Source organism: Leptonychotes weddellii, chromosome 8 (assembly GCF_054177405.1).
Source record: "Leptonychotes weddellii isolate Sample4059 chromosome 8, ASM5417740v2, whole genome shotgun sequence".
NCBI lineage: Eukaryota > Metazoa > Chordata > Mammalia > Carnivora > Phocidae > Leptonychotes > Leptonychotes weddellii.
In genome coordinates, this window is record NC_138376.1 from 122,689,248 (window position 1) to 122,711,068 (window position 21,821).

The 21,821-nt window shown below is 47.4% G+C and overlaps 1 protein-coding gene across 11 annotated transcripts in view; it reads left to right on the forward strand.

The window, feature by feature from the left end:
* TULP4 (TUB like protein 4) overlaps positions 1 to 21,131 on the forward strand; it is a 227,238-nt gene extending 206,107 nt beyond the window's left edge. For all 11 annotated transcript variants that reach the window (XM_081829212.1, XM_081829213.1, XM_081829211.1 and 8 more), the window contains 6 exons: positions 1,444 to 1,588; positions 4,431 to 4,575; positions 5,803 to 5,896; positions 8,776 to 8,919; positions 11,576 to 14,076; positions 16,965 to 21,131. In XM_081829212.1, the coding sequence (XP_081685338.1) occupies positions 1,444 to 1,588; positions 4,431 to 4,575; positions 5,803 to 5,896; positions 8,776 to 8,919; positions 11,576 to 14,076; positions 16,965 to 17,081 (3,146 nt within the window). In that variant the 3' untranslated portion in view covers positions 17,082 to 21,131. The remainder of the gene's footprint in view (positions 1 to 1,443; positions 1,589 to 4,430; positions 4,576 to 5,802; positions 5,897 to 8,775; positions 8,920 to 11,575; positions 14,077 to 16,964) is intronic.
* The last annotated feature ends 690 nt before the right edge of the window (positions 21,132 to 21,821 follow it).

The following is a 21,821-nucleotide window of genomic DNA, read 5'->3' on the forward strand; positions in this document are numbered from 1 at the left end:
AAGGACAACAACAAATGGCATGACATACAGCAACTGTGAAAAATCCTGGATGAGCAGGCAGATCAGGAGCTGAGTGGACAGCACGTTACTGCGTTTCCTCAGGCCGGTGAGCTGGCTTCGTGTTCACGAGCACACAGAAGCTTCCTGTGCAAATTACATGCTTGCGTGACTCATGGCCAAGCGTCTTTGGACTAAGTGACTCCTCAAGTAATGTAAAGCACTGCTCAGGGCATGTGAAGTAAGCGTTTTTATTTGATCAAACGCAGGTGCACACCACCCCAGCTTGCTGTCCTCATGGGTCGTGCCTTCTGATGGGGAAGTCGTTTAAGAAGAGGGTGACGTGGGTCTCAGACAGCCTGCTTCCAGGGAGTGTGGCGAGCTGTTTCTGCCTCCAGGGCCCTCAGACAGGTCCCTGTTCACAGATGTCCCTTCCATATGTTCAGAAACACTAGAGATGAGTTTATCTTAGCAAATTCATCCTTTCAAATGTAAATCGCCCTTTTGAATGATAAAGTCCCCTCAAATTCCATAAATGATTTCATTGCCGTTGGACAATTGGGCTTTTTTATAACCTGGTGAGGTTCTTGGAGCCTTGAGGGAATGAAGCTTTTGTCAGCAAAACAAAGTGGTTTTGCAGATGGGCTACCTACAGTGAGGGCAGAGCAGGGTTCGGGGAGTGAAGGGATGTGGGGGGTGGGAGGAAGGCAGTAAAGGAGAAGGGATTTCAAGGAAGGTGTCAGACATGACCTTCATCCGCTGTGCAGTTTCGTGATGGCCCAACCTCTGTGCGCACCGTCTTCTGCCGTAGGACCTCTGACCTTCTGCCCAGTGACCAATGGTGAAGCTTGAGCGGCTTCTGTACAAACACCCCCAGCAGAGCCCAGGGCTGCCACGGACAGGCCTCCTGCACAGGCCTGCCTTCCAGCCACCTCTCAGAGCAGGCCAGCGTAAACGTCTGGGAGTCCCTGCAGTGGACCTGACCTTGTCAGGTTTCTAGTCCAGAGCAGGCCTGGAACCAGCAGGGGCCTTGGCAGGCCCCAGGTCAGAAACAGGATCTTGCGGGGGGTCCGTGAGTCAGCAAGCCCCTTGCTCAGCCTGGGTCCCCCAGTTGCCTGCAAACCTGTATGAACCCAGATGGATGGTTGTGCTGGGAGGTTCCCGCTTTTTGCGCAGTAAACACTGCTAGACTATTTTGTACATTCCAGAGACACTGAAATTCTATGCCCACTCCGATAACAGAAGTTATTGCCTCCTTTTGCTTAGAAAATTGTTACAGCATAAAAACGTAAAAGGGAAACCATGCTCTGGTCCTTTCTCTTTCAACCTCTGAACTTAAAATGCTGGCCTATAGAGTCAGTCTGTCCTGTAGTTTCCAGGGCTAATGATCCTCATTAGGGTCTTACTGATAGCACTTTCCAGAGTCTCCTGGTTGTGTCTCACCAGATGAAATCTACGGAAACAGCTTGATCTCCTCCATGCTGGACAGCTGCAACTGCTCGGACTCCAGTGACGTGGAACTGAGTGACGACTGGGCTGCCAAGAAATCCCCCAAAATCTCCCGCGCTAGCAAGTCACCCAAACTCCCAAGGTAAGCTCACTCCCCAGGGCTGGTCGTCCTTGTTTGTGTCTGCAGCAGAACCTCACTGAAGCCGACACCAGAAGAGCCCCGCAAGAGGACTTCCCTGCCTTTCATCAGGAAGGTCTGCCAGCAGTAATTAGAGCTTTCCTTTCTTCTCCCCTTTGGGTAGACAAATCCACCCATGGGAAGTTTGCTAAGTCCTCAGAACTCAGGGTTAGTATTGACAATGGGCAGCATGGGGTGGCAGAAGCTCCCTGGCCCACTTGGTGGTTCTTCCAGTCCAGAAAAGTAAGGAGAAGGGTTTACGATGAGTGTAACATAATGCATTGAACAGAATGCCGTTTAAATACCTTCTAACGCTGTAATTGGAAATAAATCATAAACTAAAAAAATCTCACATGCCAAAGGTTTGTCCTAAAGAGTGGCAAAAAGCTAAGAGTAGATAGAAGGGCCTTTGTGTCCTAGGTGAGAGTCCCCACTGATCCTGGCTCCACTCCCAAAGGCCGTATGACCTCGGGGTATAACCTTGAATGAACCCGTGACCCAGATGCCAGTGTCCTTATCTGTTGAAGGTAAAGGGTGGGCCAGATCTTGACTAAGCTGTCTTTAGCTCTAAAATTCTGTGATGCTGTGCAAAATTAAGATATAATTTATGTACAGATACATATCTGCCCAGATCTCAAAGACATAATTTCCTGCACAGTTGATAAAGCAGAATATTTACCACCCAGTTGAAGGTAACATTTCCATCCTCCTGAAAAGTTCCTCATGTCCCTTCTCCAGAGGAATCACTGTTCTGACTTCCGTCACCACAGAGGAGTTTGACTTGTTCTTGAATTTCATATGAATGGCATCAAACAGTATATACTCCTTTTTTATTTGACTTTTTTTTTGCTCAACATAATGACTGAGATTCATTCGTGTGGTGTGTATCAGTGGTTTTTCTTTTTTGCTCTGTGGTTTCCATTGGAATGGATATACTACAATTTGTTTATTCCTTTTACCAATTGCTTGATCTTTGGTAGTTTCCAGTTCGGGGCTATTACAAATCAAACCATTGTAGACATTCTTATACAAGACTTTTTATGGACACCTGCACTCATTAATCTCGGGTATACACTTAGGAGGGGAGTTGCCGGGTCCTGGCACACGTTTATCGGAAACTGCCAATAAACGTATTCCACCCAGTATTCCAGGGTGCCCGTGCTGTTCTGAGTTCCCTCCAGCGGCGTGTGAGGCTTCTGTTCTCGCCCACGGTTGCAGTGTCATTGTTAGAAGATACTCTTTATCCACTCTGGTGGGCATGTCATGGCATCAGCGTGTCTAGTGATTATTGCTGCTAACCAGTTTTTCATATGCTTAGTGGCCATTTGGAGCTCTTCTTTTGTGAAGTGTCTGTTAAGTCTTTTGCCCGTTTTTTATTGAGTTGTTTTTCTTTCATCAAGTTTTAAGAGTCTTTATGTATTCTAGCTATGAGTCTTTGGCAGAGATCCGGAGTGCCACGTATGTGGTGGCCTAACGCAATATGAATTTCTTTTATGATTAGTGCTTTTTGTGTCCTGTTTAGGAAATCTTTGTCTACCCTTAGGTCATAAAGACATTCTTTTGTTCTTTCCAGAAACTTTGTAGTTTTAGCTTTCATACTTGAATCTCAGATTCATTTTTGTGCATGGTGTGAGTTTTTCCCATGTAGATAACCAGTTGCTCAAGCAATTTGATTGATTGATTTTTTTCATCTTTATTCTAAGCTTGTTAAAATCTCAAATAAAATTATGAACTTTCTTACACTTCTGCAGTGTTTCAGCTTTTGCCATTAATTAAGGGAGAACATTTAACACATAAGCAACCAAATCTTGCACCTGTAAATGTCCTTTTAAAGTTCCTGGATGTGGCAGTCTCTGCAGCTGGTCCTCATTCCTTCTGTCTTTCCCTGTGTTGGATCCTCTTGCGTGCCACAGCCGGACTAATTGTCCTCGTACAGAGTTTTCACCAGCTCGGGCCCCCTGTCCACCCAAACTTTCGGAGCCCTCGCTATCGTATCAAGCTCTCAATCAGTATCTGTGAGGCTCAGGGCTTTCCTCTTCATGGACTGCCATTGACCTTAACAGCACTCTCTGGGGGGTAGACTGGCATTAACACATGTGTCCCTGCGTTACAAACAGAACTGAAGACCAGAGATCGAATGTAGGATCAGAAGGCAGCAGGAAAACTGTAGACCCACAGATTTGATTTAAATATGATCGCTGGTGAAAGGCTAGATAAATCTGTTGAAATCCTAACATTGTAGTAGGAATTGTAAAATCACTGTGGCCTTAAGGTGAAAAATGGCTCTTCCCACCTGCTAGTTTCCCACATGCAGAAGGCGTGTGGATGTTTCTAAACTTAACTATTAGTCCATAGAAAGTGAACCACATTTAATTCTCTGAGGTTCCTTACAAATGAATCACTTTGTCTAATCTCACCATATTTTTTTGAGATTTTATTTATTTAATTGAGAGGGGGAGTGGGAGAGGGAGAAGCAGGCTCCCCGCGGAGCAGGGAGCCTGATGTGAAACTCGATCCCAGGACCCTGAGATCATGAACTGAGCTGAAGGCAGACGCTTAACGACTGAGCCACCCAGATGCCCCTGATCTTACCATATTTTTAAATATATATTACTCGATATGCAATTCTGTTCTTCTTTCTTCATATTCACAAGGCAAGAGCAGACGGGAGAGGCTTGGGTAAAGAGGCCTGGCCCCTGGGAATGTGGCACCCCTGGTGGCCACCAGAGCGCGAAGGCGAGGGCCACACGGCAGTGGGAGCCTCTCCCACATGTGGGGCCTGACCCTCCTGGCCTTGTCTCCACAGGATCAACATTGAGGCCCGGAAGTCTCCCAAGCTGTCCCGGGCTGCTCAGGAGATGTCCAGGTCTCCCCGGTTGCCGATGCGCAAGCCCTCCATTGGCTCGCCCAGTCTGACGCGAAGAGAGTTTCCCTTTGAAGACATCACTCAGGTAGCACCTGGGGTCCAGGGCTGGCCCGTGTTTCTGATGCTCCCCTGCGCGTCTTCCCTCCTCAGTGTGTGCCTGACGGGGCCTGAGTCCTGGGCACATCACCCCTGCACTTGCCACCCCAGTCTCCGTGCCTGTCCCTGCCGTTCCAGACATGGGGCATGGAGAACCAGAGCCCTGTTTGCCTTCCTCACCACCCCTGCCCTCAGGGAGGCCCCAGGACCTCCATCCCACCTCAGACACCCCCCTGTTGCCACATGAGTCTTTTCACAGCTTGAGACCTGTCCACACTTCTCCCCTCTGCTCCCTCAAGCCACGTGTGGACTTTTGGTGTCCACGGGAGCCAGGCCCTGGTGGCAGCCCCACAATCTGGCGCTGCCTGTCTCTCTCTCCTGGTCCCCCTCAGTGCCCTCCAAGTTCCATAGCCTCACTGTTGACTGGCTTCCTTCTGCGTTTGTGCCTTTGTTGCGTCTGGGTCACCAGGGTCGCCTGCCCCCCCCGCCCCCGCCTTTTTGCTTCCAGATAGAACTCGTCACGAAGGCTTCCTTCCCCGGCTCAGCCACAGCAATCCCAAAGCATCTTGTTTGTAACTCCCTTATCACATTCCTCAGTGACTTCCTTGTCTGCAAATAATTGTAAGCCTGTATCCTCCATTGGGTTATAAGCTCTTTGAGGAAGCCGCATTTAATTCATCTTTATTATTGCTGTTCACACACATACACACACGTGGCTTAAGCATACTGATCATTTTTTAAAAATTTTTTTAGTTGAATGAGGAAACAGATAATTAGGTCGTTTGGGGACATCCTGGCATCAGTGCAGCTGGTGTTTCCAGGAGGAATATCGAGGATAAAAATGGATTCAGAGCTAGGTATACCCTCTCTAGGTCAGTGACTAGAGGGAAAGGAGAGGGAGAGAAAAGCGTGCCCAGAGCACCTCTGTGGCCTTTTTAACCTACGCACGTGTGGACACACTGGGACACATCTGCCCCTTACCCCCCGCCTGCAAATCTCAGCTCGGTGAGCCACCGTTCAGAAACACGTGCCTGACATATTCTCGTTAGCTTCTGGTCTTAAAAAGGGTAGAATGATACAGAGAATGAGTATTTCCAGCAGTGCCCACCTGTGACCTTTTTAAGCAAAAATGTTAACATTCTTAGTTCCTAAGTGATCAATAGAAAATACGAAAATAGATGGTGATTTTTTTTTTCCTTTTTTTTTCCCCCCACAGCACAACTATCTTGCTCAGGTCACGTCTAATATCTGGGGAACCAAGTTTAAGATTGTGGGCTTGGCTGCTTTCCTGCCAACCAACCTCGGTGCAGGTAAAAACCATGTCCTCTTCTCTGCCCGCTCTCTGAGACTAAAAAGACAATTCTGAGTCTGCCCGAAACTGAGACTAAAAAGACAATTCAAATGAGCTCTTACGGCACCAGAAGATTAGCATGTACTTTATTTACCTCTAAACTTTGATTCTATCCACTGTGATTTTACAAAAATTAGAATTATTACTCAAATTGGTTTTTTGCCGGCAGTGCCTTCATTTTTTTTGTATAAGTCCTGATTTATGAAAAGACAGAACCAGCTACAATCTTCTAACAGAGATTTGACAGGTTTCTGGTTATTGTGATTTCTGGCCTTTCACTGTGGGCAGGTTTTGGTACCAGTATATTTAGGTTCTTGAGTCAGAAGAAAATTGAGGTTCAGAAAGGGTTAAAGACTGCAAGAAGCTGACTGTTAGTACAGTTCCATGTGGTAAATCCTTATGGATTTCACCTAGAAGTCCCAGATAAATACCCTCTCCGTGCGAAGTTTGAGACACTGAGGAAAACAAAACCAAGGGAGTAAAAGCTGGGCTAGTACCCGGCATTTGCATTTTTTCGGTACTCCTGCTCGAGTGAGTAGTAGTAATGTGTCATGTTTACTTGGGGACAGTGAAGGAATGAAATGACAGAAGGTCCTTTTCAAAGCAGCTTCCTGCCAGTAGGCACATCCCTGGGTGGGCTGCGGACACGTGCTGTCCCCTCAGCCTTGCTGGATTGCCTCATCATTTGGCACGCACACCTCTCTGGAAGGCCGGGCTTGCCTGTGGGTGGTGGTCCCATCTTGAACATCTCTGCGTAACCTACTAAAAATGGTTCTTGAAAAATTCTGAATCTGCCTATTGGAGTTGTTTAAGACATGGTTAGATCCTTTCAATTAAATTAGTTTTGCAAAGCAGATGTTAAAAAGACGTATGCCATGTATCCATCTTAAGAGACTTACTAAATTGTGCTGCATTCGGATTTTTCATTTTGAGGTTTCTCAGCTCAAAGAAAAAGAGGAATACAAGTAAAATATAAAACTGACTTAGAAAATAAGAATAGGCTGTTCCTGCACTTAATGCAAAGAAATCTCTTATAATATTTTCAGCAACCTGGAGAGGCTCTGATGACCACGAAAGCGTGTTCTTCAGTAATGCAGCCGTGTGTGGCTGATGCGCATGGGGATTCTAGTAGCTACAGTGTGGGTATCATGTTACCCCATATGCATGAGCTGAGAACTGAGCCATCTGCCCACAGTACACACTGAAAAGAGGAATGGAGTCTTAATGCATCTTTTCCTTCTGGATGTTGAATTGATCCACACATAAGTCAACAAGGACCTTGAGACGGGAGAACCTGTAGGTGCCCTCAAGTACATGGTGCTCCAGTGTGAGGAATTCAAGTGCCCAGGAGAAAAGCTTTCTGTAGGACTGTAGTGAAATCATTGTCCTAATCATGGACTGTTTTTTAAAAAGAGCATTTTAGCTATTACTATTCATTTGTCAAGCTAAGAGAATTTTCCACTTGATTCTATCTCTTGGATTCTAGATGTGTAAGTTACATGTGGCACCCTATTAATCTTTGGCACTCTAATGGATTTTAAAAGTGAGTATTGTTGGATGTATTTTACATTGGATAATTTGTTTCCTTCAGTTAGAATTATCTGACCCATGAAATTTTATTTTTGATTTTTTGCTTTCTCAATTTAAAAAATATGGAATAAATTCCAAATTCAAAAGATTTGAAGCGGTATACAGTAAAACTCTCTCTCATCTTCACCTCTGGCCACCTAGTTTTTCCCCCCCCGGCGGCAACTGATGTTATTTTTTTAATCCCTCCTGAGATTTTAAATTTTATGTCTTTTATCAGTCTGAACAACAAAGAATAGCACTTTAATGCATTAATTTTTAATCTGTAGAGAACTGTCCCGAATTTTTAAGCCAAAGTTCATATTCTCTTTTGTGGGCAAAAGAGACGAACACACAAATAAGGCCTGTGTCTTATTGGAAAAGTCGCCTTAGCCCACACCAGCCCAAGCGCCAGCCTTACAGAGGCATTTCATCAGAGAAGGCCTCCTGGGCCGCGGGAGTTCGAGCTGGTCAGCCACCGGGCGCTAGCGGGGACAGCTGTGGAGACACAGCTGGGCCTAACAAAAAATGAGAATAACAGTAATAATTTGAGAACTTCTACTTACCTCAGGAAAGAGCATTAAACAAAAGAAAGTTGATCCTGATTTTAACCTATCGTGAAACCTAAATTCAGATTCATTGTTCTTAACCAATTTTGTCTCCTCCAAGTATTTGAGTCGCCATCCAGGCATTGTCTTAAATGTCCCTGTTGATCAAATATAAAACCTTAGCATGTAAAGAAATGATGTGGAAGTTCCCTAAATCTCTGTCCTGATCATGAAGTTGAAAGTCAGGAAGACAAGAATCCAGTCCTGAGTAAGGGCAGTGTTCTATTCCAACCTGACCCATGTCACCCCTGTGTCCTGGGTTGCCTGAGATCCCCCTGAGCTTGGCACTCTGCTTATCACAACTGTTTTTACTAAATTAAAATTCTGATCGCAAATGAGGCTTTTAAAAAATATATTTATCCTATCCCAGTTCATTCCAGAAAAGCATTTAAGTCTAGGACAGGTTTTTGACGTTTGAAATGTGTGGTTCTGTAGACAGACCACTTGGCAAAGTGATTACGCTAGATGGAGAAGTTGCCATTAGGGAAGCACGGCTGGGGTGGCCAGTGGTGTGCGGGAGGGAGACAAAGGCCCGCTGTCCCACTCTTCCCTGCCTTCTGATGGCAGGGACACCGCAGCCCCATTTCTCTTCCCGTGACCTTGCTGGTGCCTTGGCTGTCCTCGTGCACGTCTCTGTTTACAGTGCTTTCCTCCTCCCCTCCAGTAATCTATAAAACCAGCCTCCTGCATCTCCAGCCGCGGCAGATGACCATCTATCTCCCAGAGGTTCGGAAGATTTCCATGGACTATGTTAATTTACCTGTCTTCAACCCAAATGTTTTCAGTGAAGACGAGGATGATTTACCAGGTGTGTTCTTAGGGGGTCATGACGGGGGCAGAGCAGTAACTAATGGAGGATCACAACGTGTCAGTCTGTGCCCACCGCCTTGGTTTGGAAAAGCTATAACTTCCTCAGCTGGTGGGTGTGGTGGCACATCACAGGAGAAAGGTCCTACTGTCACTGGTTTGGGGAGGAGGGGAGCTACCAGAGCAAGGACGATGAAGGTGACCATGACACCTCAGGTCCACAGGGCATTCTACCATCTTATTTTATCTTCACAGTAGTCCTTAGTCATGTGCCCAGCTAGAGAAGTTAACAAGACTGTTGAGAACTCCACAAAATCAGAACTGAAACTGGCTCTCGTTGGCTGTAGGCTAGCCCTCATCCTTTCAGCCCTGCTTAGAGAGCAGCATCACTCCCATGGTCCTGTGGCGCCCACAGAGCCCAGTGTCTCAAACCCACCCCGTCTCCAGGACAGAAAGCCTTCACATTCACACATCTCTTTCCCAGTGTGCAACGCACATCTCAGTGTACAGAAGCCTGGTCTGAGTTAAAGGTGAATTCCGACACAAGCTTTTAAAATCCCAGTTTCCAAATTTTCAAATATCTGTAGCATCTTAAATTAATTTAAGTGTTTTCTAGGGGGAGGGGATCCTATTTTGATTAACAGGGTAGAATGATTTCTAAGTAGTCTGCCAGTTATTTCCATGTAACTGTTCTCAAAAATATCTACCTGTAATTTTATAAATATGAAGACTCCTCTACTTAGAACCAAGCAGGGTTCTGAATGTCTCTGGTTTCTGAGCCAGAGGAATCCAAATGGGCCACTGACTTCTGTATCTGGTGGTTCTAGAACAGAGGGGGCTATGGTCCGCACCATGGGACAGGGACGGACACGCAGGCCAGCTCAGGCTCTGAACTTGGGGGGGTTGTTTACCTTCTCTTAGCCCAGTTACTTACCTTCTTCACAGGTTTTTACCTGCAAAATCATTTGCACAGTACTTTCTGACAGTAGCCGTTTTTGGTTTTCCGATGGTTATAGCAGGTGGTGTAGACTATCGAAGTCCTAATGGGCAAGGTTTTGCAACCACATAAACCCGCAGTTTGGTGAAGCCTCACACGCTTGAGCTTTAGAAAGCACATCCCCTGCAATTTCAGAATCGTGGATCTAGAAGTATCTTTTAACAACTTTCCGAATAATGCCCACCCTGTGCTCCTGGAATGTGACTAATAGAGCTCCCCCCTAAGGCTCAGCCCTTGCTGCGGCTATTCCTGTCTGGGCTTCCCAGTCCGAGGGGGGAGCATTTTGTCTCAGGGCTTTCACTTAATGCTGGTGACAGAGAGGCTCTTCTCTTTAGCAGGGAAGACACCTGCCCTCAGTACTTAATGCAGATGACTGAACATCTGGAGGAGGGATCAGAACAAGAATAATAAGAAACTTGAGATGGGACCCAGATTCACGCAGCCACGAGATAGTTACGTCTCACTAGAGGGCCCCAGGGAAGGGGGAGTCTGACTGGAACCAAGGGTGGGCTTAACTTTTTTTTTTTTTAATATTTATTTATTTGAGAGAGAGAGAGCATGAGTAGGGAGCGGCAGAGGGAGAGGGAGAAGCAGGCTCTCTGCTGAGCAGGGAGACCGATGCGGGGCTCGATCCCAGGACCCTGGGATCATGACCTGAGCCGACGGCAGATGCTTAACCGACTGAGCCCCCCAGGGGCCCCGGGCTTAACTTTTGATGAACTAGCTAGCTGCCTTCATTCTGTAGTTCTAGTAAAAGGTCAGACAACCTTTACAATTAGCTAGTTAAATCCTGTGTCCTGCTCATATACTAGTTGCCACATAGCACTTACAGGCCCAAATAAGCAAACTTGCCAGTGCTCGATGATACTTTAGACAGGCAGTATAACACATGGTTCTGAGCACCTGCCTGTGGTGTGGAGATCATTGCTCACATTCATGCTTCATTAAATTCCCTCTTTGTACAATAGGATATAGTTTTACAGAGGTACAGTACTGTACCTTACATACTGTTTGAAATGCTGAAAAGCAGATAAATGTTAGGAAATGATCCTTCCCTAATAATGCTTATTTGCTGGAAGATTCTTTTCATTGGTATCTCCACTACATTTTACATGGTTCTATTTACAGTCTTAATTTACGTACAAGTTTCACATACACATCTGCTACATAACACTTCCCATATTAACCAATCCATAATTGTGGATAAACCTACTCAGGACCCTAGGCATTATGAGTGCTCAGTGGAGTGTCATGCTATATACCATAGTTCTCTTCTTGCATAAAAGAGTGGGCCGTTTTATGAATTCATGGTAAAAAAGCATCTTTAAACAGTTAAGTATTAAAAAATAAAAATAAATAAAAATTAAAAAAAAACAACAACGTTAAGTTATGAGCCATGGTACCATTTAGGTACCAAATTCGGAAGGTGCGAAAGTATATTCATTGAAAAGCTTTGCCTGTGTCCTTCCAGAAACCTTAGAGGGACTGTGTATAACTTGTGTGAAAGGTCTAGCTTCCCCAAGCAAACTCATCTCCATCTACAGCAATTGCATTTTGTAGCAAAAGGACTGGATGAGTTGATTAGTCGCTGTATCACTTATTCTGACCCAGTTTCACGGCCTTGTTCTGGAAGCAGTTCATTTTTCTCTTTTCCTTCCAGTGACGGGAGCTTCTGGTGTGCCCGAGAACAACCCGCCGTGCACAGTGAACATCCCTATCGCACCCATCCACAGCTCGGCCCAGGCTATGTCCCCCACTCAGAGCATAGGCTTGGTGCAGTCCCTGCTGGCCAACCAGAATGTGCAGCTGGACGTCCTGACCAATCAGACCACGGCAGTGGGGACATCGGAGCAGGGAAGCGACAGTGCCACCCAGTACCCCGTCTCCAACCGCTACTCCAACCCTGGACAGGTGATCTTCGGAGGTGTGGAGATGGGCCGCATCATCCCGAACCCTGCTCAGCTGTCCCTGCCGCCGCCCGTGCAGGGGGCGATCCAGCTGTCCGTGGTGGACCACGGAGACCGGGACCATGAGCACCTGCAGAAGTCGGCCAAGGCCCTGCGGCCAGTGCCGCAGCTGGCTGCCGAAGGGGACGCAGTGGTGTTCAGTGCCCCACAGGAGGTCCAGGTGGCGAAGATGAACCCCCCACCCCCCTACCCGGGAACCATCCCTGCTGCCCCCACCACGGCAGCGCCGCCGCCCCCGCTGCCGCCCCCGCAGCCCCCGGTGGACACGTGCCTGAAGAAGGGCGATTTCTCGCTGTACTCCACCGTGGCACATTACCAGACGCCCCTGGGCTATGAGAGGATCACCACCTTTGACAGCAGCGGCAACGTGGAGGAGGTGTGCCGGCCTCGGACGCGGATGCTCTGCTCCCAGAACACCTACACCCTCCCCGGTCCGGGCAGTTCGGCCACGCTGAGGCTCACCGCCACCGAGAAGAAGGTCCCCCAGCCCTGCACCAGTGCGACCCTGAACCGCCTGACGGTCCCACGCTACTCCATCCCGACAGGAGACCCACCCCCGTACCCCGAAATCGCCGGCCCGCTTGTGCCCGGACGGGGCGCGGCCCAGAGGCCCGACAGTCTCATCCACGCCACGCTGCGCAGGAACAACCGCGAGGTGGCGCTCAAGGCGGCGCAGCTGGCCGAGCCCCCGCGGGCCCCGCCGCAGCACCCGCCCAAGCCCAAGGGCGCGGCGCAGTTCCCGGCGCAGTTCCCGGCGCGGTCGCCGCCAGCCGTGTACACCTGCAGCCAGTGCAGCGGCGGGGGGACGGGGGGGCGGCCCGAGCCGGGCGCCGGGGGAGCGCACGCCGCCAGCTCCTCCCCGCTGACCTCGCAGTCGTCCTACAGCCTCCTGAGCCCGCCCGACGGCGCCCGAGAGCGCGCCGACTACGTGAACTCGGCCTTCACCGAGGACGAGGCGCTGGCCCAGCACTGTCAGCTGGAGAAGCCCCTGAGGCACCCCGCGCTGCCCGAAGCTGCTGTGGCCATCAAACGGCCACCCCCTTACCAGTGGGACCCCGTGCTGGGGGAGGACATCTGGGTTCCTCAGGAAAGGACAGCACAGACTGCAGTGCCCACCCCCCTGAAACTGCCCCCTCTTACAGTAGGTCAGAGCCAGCACCTGGACGTGTCCCGAGTGTCCTTCGTCTCCCCGAAGTCTCCGGCCAGTCCTACTGCCACTTTCCAAACAGGCTATGGGATGGGGATGCCATATCCAGGAAGCTATAACACACCCCCTTTGCCGGGAGTGCAGACTCCCTGCTCCCCAAAAGATGCCCTGTCCCCTGCACCATTTGCACCGCAGGAGTCAGCAGTGGTTCTGCAGCCTGCCTACCCACCCAGCCTCTCGTACTGCACCCTGCCCCCCATGTATCCGGGAAGCAGCACCTGCTCGAGTTTACAGCTGCCGCCCATCGCCTTGCACCCCTGGGGTTCCTACAGCCCTTGCCCGCCCATGCAAAGCCCCCAGGGCACTCTCCCCCCCAAGGCTCACCTGGTGGTAGAGAAGCCCCTCGTGTCCCCACCGCCCACCGACCTCCAAAGCCACTTGGGTACCGAGGTGATGGTAGAGACCACAGACAACTTCCAAGAAGTCCTCTCCCTGACGGAGAGCCCAGTCCCCCAGCGGACAGAGAAGTTCGGCAAGAAGAACCGGAAGCGCCTGGACAGCCGAGCAGAGGAAGGAAATGTTCAGGCCATCACGGAGGGCAAAGTGAAGAAGGAGGCACGGACTTTGAGTGACTTTAATTCCCTGATCTCCAGCCCCCGCCTGGGGAGAGAGAAGAAGAAAGTGAAGAGTCAGAAAGACCAACTGAAGTCAAAGAAATTGAACAAGACGAATGAGTTCCAGGACAGCTCGGAGAGCGAGCCCGAGCTGTTCATCAGCGGGGACGAGCTGATGAACCAGAGCCAGGGCAGCAAGAAGGGCTGGAAGAGCAAGCGGAGCCTGAGGACGGCCAGTGAGCTGGAAGAGTTCAAGTGCCGGAAAGCCAGCGAGAAGGAGGATGGGCGGCTGGGCAGCCAGGGCTTCGTGTATGTCATGGCCAACAAGCAGCCTCTGTGGAACGAAGCCACCCAGGTGTACCAGCTGGACTTCGGGGGGCGGGTGACCCAGGAATCGGCCAAGAACTTCCAGATTGAGCTGGAGGGGCGGCAGGTAAGCAAGCTTGTCCCGGGGCATGGCCAGAATTGCTGCGTTCTGGTCTTGACTGGTCCGGGGGTCGGATGGGGGGCGGGGGGGGGCGGGGGGGGGAGGTAAAAACCTGGTGAAGGCTATCTGTGCTTTGGCCTGCCAGGAGCCAAATGAGAAATACAGAAAACAACTGCTGTCTCTTAAGTGGGGCCGGTCGTGGTTGTACTTTATGGTGTGCCCATTGCTCGCTTTTATTTACTTATCATCAGAGCAACACAGGTACTGATTTTTCAAAGTCAGATGATTCTGCGAGATCCAGGAGGAGAACTAGCAGGCCCCTCCCTGCCCAGCCCCCGGCCCGCTCCCAAACCCAGCTCTGGTTCTTCTGGTATTTGACACTGTATTTGGTTTTTTGGTTTTTTTGGTTTTTTTTTAAGATTTTTATCCATTTATTTGACAGAGAGATAGAGAGCACAAGTAGGCAGAGCGGCAGGCAGAGGGAGAAGCAGGCTCCCCACTGAGCAGGGAGCCGGACGTGGGGCTCGATCCCAGGACCCCAGGATCATGACCTGAGCCAAAGGCAGCCGCTTAACCGACTGAGCCACCCAGGCGCCCCTTGACACTGTATTTGTAAAGAGCGTGTTCCCACTTCTGTTTATTGATTTTTCAGTTTTTCACATCATGCATTGACTTCTTCCTGAGGAATAGGACGGTTAATTTTCTTCACCCCCACTGCCATACATACACACATGTGAACTTCCCCCTTTTCTTACTTTACGTAGTCATTGGTTATCTCATTATGCCAATATATATGATTTATAGCTGAGCCACAGATTATGGCTTAATTATATTTCCTTTTTTATTGTCTAGTCTTTCTTTCCCTAGACATGATAATTAGCCAGTGTTTGTTTGCTTATTTCTGTGTATTTATGACTAAGTCATTCCCTGATTCTCTGGCGTGATGTAAATCCTCTCTCCATACATTACACGTTGGGCGATTTGTCAGTTCTTCCTGCTACAGCCTGAAAGGGTGGCTCCAATCCCGCTGCGTAGCTGTCGTTCTGGGAACACACCTCTTCACCTCGCATATTTAAACCTCATTTTCATTAATTCACTCAACAGACATTTACTGAGCACCTGCTATATGCCTGGCGATCCTCTGAGCCAGGAGTTGGCAAACGGTGGCCCACAGACCGTCCGACCTGCTGCCTCTTTCTATAAATAACGTTTTATTGGAACACAGCCATGCGCATCCACTTAAATATTGGCTAAGGCTGCTTTTGTCCTACAACGGGTTTAGAGTTGTGGCAAAGACCCTGTGAGCTACAAAGCCTAAAACATTTATCATCAGCCCTTCACAGAGAGTTTGCCAGCCTTGCTCCAAGCACTGAAACTAGAGCCTTGAGGAAAATAGAGAAAGTCCCTGTCCCTGTCTTCCATTTTTGGTAGAAAGACCATAAACAAATAAATATATATACATCATGTTATGTGGTAATATAATGTGGTCACAGTAAGTACTGAAACGACAAAGGAAGGCAAGCTCGAGAGAATGAGCACCAGGGGAAGGAGGCGGACTGCGTTTTATCCCTCTCTGAGCAGTGACATTTGACCATGACAAATGATGTGTCTCTTAACCCTTTATTAGCCTATAGATTCTTCCTTATACTTTTTCGTTCTCCTTTCTGTTTCCTTGGTGAAGAAACCACTTTATTTGACCTGTGGAGCTTTCCACGCTCTGAATTTTTGCTCATTATCTTCCCATTGCTCTTTTTTTTTTTTAAAGATTTTATTTATTTATTTGAGAGAGAGAGAGAAACAGCATGACAGGGGAGAGGGTCAGAGGGAGAAGCAGGCTCCCCGCTGAGCAGGGAGCCCGATGTGGGACTCGATCCCCGGACTCTGGGATCATGACCTGAGCCTAAGGCAGTCGCTTAACCAACTGAGCCACCCAGGAGCTCCCCCCACTGCATGTTTAACATGTTCCCTCCCCCTCTTTATTTCTGACAAACTCATAGTGAGATCAAGAAACTTGATCAGGGTGGCCTGCTGCCGCCGAACCACCTGCCCGCCCGCCCGCCCGCCCCTGGCCCGTTAGGTGTCAGTAGGCAAGAGTTTGGTGGTGGGTGCAAAGCCTGTGGCCGTTCCGCGGCCTCCTTCTCCTCCCCTTACCCCTCACCCCCATCCCATACCCCGTTCCCCGTCCCAGCTCCGTCACCCTGCCGCCCCCCCACATTCAGGACAAGAATGCCCTGCCCAGAACAACCTAGCAGCGCCTAGATGGCTTTGGTCATGGTCCAGCGGTCGCCTACTCCCAGCACCACCTCCAGCCCCTGCGCCTCGAGCTCTCATTTGGAAGACAGTGAATCAGCAGCGTTACTTTGCTGCAAATGTGAAGAATCAGATACCTTTAGTGGTTCCAATGCTCACTTGCAGAGAGATCATTTCATTGGACAACATACACAAATATAAAAAGGAAAAAAGTGAAAATTTGTTGCTAAGGAGATGTGAGTTTTATTAATGACCAGTTAGCCAGCAGCAGACAGCTGTCCCACCAGAGTTGAGGGTTATTTGAATTGTTTCTGCATCACCTCTGCTGCATAGTAGAGCAATTACTGATTAGGGCACCTGGTCAGAGAACGGGATAAAAGTGTTGCCGGTAGCAAAAAACATAGTTTCACCATGAATGGTATTCCTATTTTTCCCTTTGGAGGGAGTCTGATCTAAACAAATAAATTTTGTTTGTTTGTTAAAAAAAAAAAAAAAAAACCTTGATCAGAGTCACCTTGGTCGGCAAACCTGTCTCCTGGGCTGGGCTGTCCCCTTCCCTCAGGAGCCACACAGACATGGTTGTGTTTCCCACCTTGTATTCTTTTCATGTCTTCGCTTCTCTGCCCTCTCCACCCCCACCCCAGGTGATGCAGTTTGGAAGGATTGATGGCAACGCATACATTCTGGACTTCCAGTACCCCTTCTCAGCTGTGCAGGCCTTCGCCGTTGCCCTGGCCAACGTGACTCAGCGCCTGAAGTGAATAGACTGGTATGGGGCGGAAAGAGAGGCAAAGGAGCCTTTTCAGAGAGGTCTCCTCAGCGCTGCTCGAGGAGCCGCCTGGGGCCCCAGGTGTCCGGGGACCAGAAGACAAGAGCAAAACTGGAAGACTCTGTCAGGCCCAGGAGAGGGGACTGACCTTTAATTGTTGTCATTTGTTTGGGCTTTTATAATCCTTTATTGTTTCTCTTTCTTCTTTCTTTTTAAACAAAAAGAGAATGCAGAAGAGTGGTATTTGGAAGCAAAGGGTGCGAGGCACCTGGTGTTCCTTTAGGAAACACAGTTGCTGTGGTAATGTCCTCCTGTGTTTGCTTCTGTCAGCTGCCAAGACAAGGGGCCCTCAAGGAAGGTAGGCTGCCTTCCCACCTGCTGTTCTTTTAGACTAGGGAGTGTGCATTATCTCCATTCTCCACACATCTAGCTTTATTACTCCTTATCATAACCACTAGTGTGAAAACAAAAAACTCTTTAAAAAGACAACCAAAAGTCCTGAAGGTACAGGTTCTTGTAGGGGGACATTGAATTCACACACGTCCTGTTACTTCCCCAGAGTGACGGATTGATGGAGGGTGTCCCGGCAGGTGCGCGGGGTTTGACTCATGGAAGCGGACTGTGTGCAGGGCTGCTCTTACCGGCTAGAAATACAGTTTGCTCGTGCTGACACGGGAGGAAGGCGCGCCTGCACATGGATGCGTGGGGGATGTACGTGGTGGGATTTGAGTAGTACAGGGGCTCTGCTCCTCTCTGGAGGCTGTCCGCGTTGAAGACCCCACCAGTTTTAGAACGTGTCAGAATTCCATTGGTTCAGTGAGGCTTGCCTTCGGGAGAAGGGGAGAGACGAAATGGAGCGGTCCTGGTGTGTGGTGGGTAGCGACCTGGTCACCCAGCGCCTTGGGCAGTCACTAGGTACTGGCCTGCTGAAAAGCAACCTTTGCCCCCTCCCCCTTCTGTGGCAGAAGTCATTCTCCTTCCCAATAGATAAGTGTACCACACTTTCTAAAAATGCTGAGGACACTGATCTGAAAGCACGCCTTTCTTCTTCTCAGCCACATTAAAATTCAGTTGACTAGAGATGTTTCCTAATAGTTTAGAAATGTAACAAAATTGTAAGCATTTGCCAGGGTATTAAAAGATAGAGCTATAGTCATCTCTTTGAAAAAAGTCCCACAGTTGTATCTAGGAGAAAAAAAAGTTCCTTATTAACTGTACAGACTGTTGGATAAACCACTGGGAACACATTAGTAAAATTATAGTACTTAAGACAGCTGGTTAATTACCAAAAAGAAAAAAACCCAGAAATCCCCTGAGATTATTTTTCCCCTCCATCTCCTCCTTAGGGGACACTTTGGGCAGGGTCAGCCCTGATAGCAAAACCCAGTTCACTGTTGTCAGTTGCTCAAACCTGTGATGTTTTTGGGCGGGAGCACAGGAACTGTGTACTGGCAGAGATTCCTCAATCTGGATTTTGTTTGGAGCAGACAAATGAAAGACACTGTAGAAAAGTCTTTTGAAAGTATGTGTTTTTACATTCCTTGTTTTGGTTTAAAAACTAGAAAAGAAACTGGCCCATTCCTTCCCCACAGCAAGACGACATCACTCACCATTCTCTCCAAACCCTGAAGAAACACAGATGAAGACATCTCCCACCTAACATCCAAGTTTTCCATCTTATATTTTAAAATACTGAACCTGATTCTTTGTGGGTAAATTCTTTGAGAAAGAATTTAGCAATGTATTCAGAATTATATAATTCTTTTATAGGAGTTTTTGTAGCTTGGTAAGATGTTTCAGTGCTTATTATTAGTTGTGCAATAATGGTTATGGCCTATTTCTAAAATAATTTAAATGCAGTTCCCCTGTTTTGTTGTCCAAGAGATTATTTATCTTGCTTTAATAGTGTTCTTAGGAATTATTTTGTTACTATGTACTGGTGAGCTATGCCCATTTTATTTATTTAGAAAAATAGTGTGTTTGTAATGAGTTATTTGGTAGCAGCATACTTTGCTGCGAGAAATAAAGAGGATATGATAGAAGGTTTTTTTGCTGGACAATTTGTAACTTTTCTAATTGGGAAAAAATTCCCATTAGTCCTTTAAAGGTAATTTTTTTTTTTTTTTTTACATTCTTTGGTATTGATTATATACAAAGAAGTCGATTTCTTTGAGCTGACATATCCTAAAATAATATTGCCCCCTCTTTTGAACATTTTATTTTTAATTAAAAATAAAAGGTGCTACGAAATGAAAAGAGGAATGAGAGCAGCAAAGGAAGGCCTTATTGTCAGTAAGTAGTGTCCACCTTCCAGATTCTCGGATTGGTTCTTAAGATACAGAGACCATGAAAAAATACATTTTAGAACTTTTCTTACTAAGCAAATATAGGGAGAAATCCTTGGTATAAAAACTGCAGATATATTTGTGAAGAGAAAGTGAGTATTTGTAGCAAATAACTGAACTTTCTCAATTCTGGGCTCACTCCCCAAAAGGCAGGCCTTTTCCGCACGTGAAGGCAGAGGCCTGGTCCGGGGAGGTTTGCAGACCTGAGGGACAGCAGGTGCCCAGCTCCGTACTCTGGCCCAAAGGAGGAAACGAGCTCATGCAGCTCATACTTCCAGGTCTGCAGCGCTCGTGACGTGGTGTCTTTGAAGTTGACGGTGATGGTTCCACTTATTTTAAAAATCGTTTTCGTTCAGTCTCAATTTATTAAATACTGCTAAAGTCAGTACTTTAAACAGCAGAATTCTACATGCTTCATGTTTATTAATAGCAACTTATGAATATTAAGATACCTCATGGAACCTCTGCATTTAAAACCATCAGCCCAGTCAACTCCATAAAGAATCCATGCCTTGTCGAGGGAAGCAGTGTATTAACAAACATAAAAACCAATTTTAAATTTGTTTCAACTCTAACCTCATCAAACCAAAGGCACAGATTTGTGTACAGTATATCCACTGAATGTATATCCTAAGAAAAATTGGTGCCAAGGAAGCAGGAAAATGCCGAGGCTCTGATGGCCGCGTAAGTCAGGGTTTTGCCGGTTAGTCTTTTCCCCCCGTGTCCATCGCTCCCCAGTTGAGTGTCCAGTGAGGCCATGCAAAAACATGTATGTTCATCTTGTAATCCTCTCAATCCTGGGGGCAAGCCTGCTCTGCCACGAAGTTGGAGGGTGACCTTGGGCTTCCATTTGTGCATCTGTAAAATGAAAGGGACAACCTGGCCTGGACAAAATTCTCAACTCCTGTCCAGCTCTAACAGCCTGAGGCTCAAAATGTGACCGGGTCCTCATTCCACTGTACAAACTTGGAAGGTATGTTTCAAAATCATTGCCTTTTTATAGAGAAGTATTTCTTTTCCGGCATTAATGATCTATCTCGTGAATGTAAGCCCATGCATTTAAAATAACCTTTAGCAGGTTCACCTCTAGAAACAAATGCTTTTGGAATGGTGTCTGTTCTCCTAAAATCACACAAAAGCACCAGTTTCAGCGGGAGCCTCCCCATGCGTGTGCTCTGCTCAGTGGACGCCCTGGAGAACAGCCCTAAAATAAGTCACCATATGCCCCCACAAACCATAGAGTGGTTTGAAAAAAGAACCAAGGAGTCTATGCCCAGGCTGGTTGGAATTCTTGAGTGTGTTCTGCAGTGTTCACTATCTGCAAGTTGAAAAGATTTTTTGAAAGGAACCCGTCGTGTCCCTGTGTGGGCCATCCATCCCTTGGCCAAGTCCATAGTTGTGAACAAAGTGAGTCGAGACAAAATGTGTCAAAACTGTTCTTTGAGTTCCTGGGATTTTGTCATGGCACACAACTCAGATCCCGTCACCATCTGTATTCCCTTAGCTCCGGCTGATGGAAACTCTGAAGGGTTGTGGCTTATTTTGTTTTCATTTATTTGGCTTTGTGCAATTTCCTTGTAACTTGTACCAATATTTTCTGTTTACAAGTTCTTTTAAAAGGGAGGGGTAGGGTTCTAAGATCTCATTGTTTGTTGTAGATAAATTTTTTTTCGTGTTGTAGAAAAGCATGGGTTATGCGTTTGACTGAAAAAGGCACTGTATTATTTACCAAAGGGGTATTGTTTTTGCATTTGTTTATAAATGCGTTATTTTGGTACTGTAAATTTGGACGTGATTTCTGAGTTTATTACTGCTGGCATTTTCTTTTTCTTTTCTTTCTTTTTTTTTTTAAACTGTAAGTGCACGATGCAGGTGCACAGGTCCCAGACCAAACCAGACCACCAGCATGTTCTTATCCAAACCTTGGGAATAGCACGCTGCTGTGTGCGCCTCAGTCCCACCCGTGTTGCTTTGTTTTTCAGTTCCAGCATCCTGCTTTGTTTTACTTTCCAAGCAAGATCTGTTGAGATTCCCACTTGCATTCTAACAAGCTCACCCCTATTTGCCTCTCTTCTGATGTATTTTGTGTATTAGATTGTGTGGGAGGTATTCTAGAAGGCATTAATGGTTTGCATTCAAAATGACGTGGTTTGTCCAAATTATTTTCTGTCTTTATTATTGAGATGGATTAATCTCCTTATTTTTTTCTTGATGATTTGAAGTTGTAAAAGTTGTCCAGCTATTGCTTAATAAAATTTTGCAGATCAAAAAAAAAAAAAATTACTTGTGTGCCGAATTGAGGTGTGGGTCTTGAGTCCTCTGAGAAAGCATCACCGCTCTCCATTGGCATGACCCACCATCCTCCCAGTTGTCCCTTCGAGCCCTGG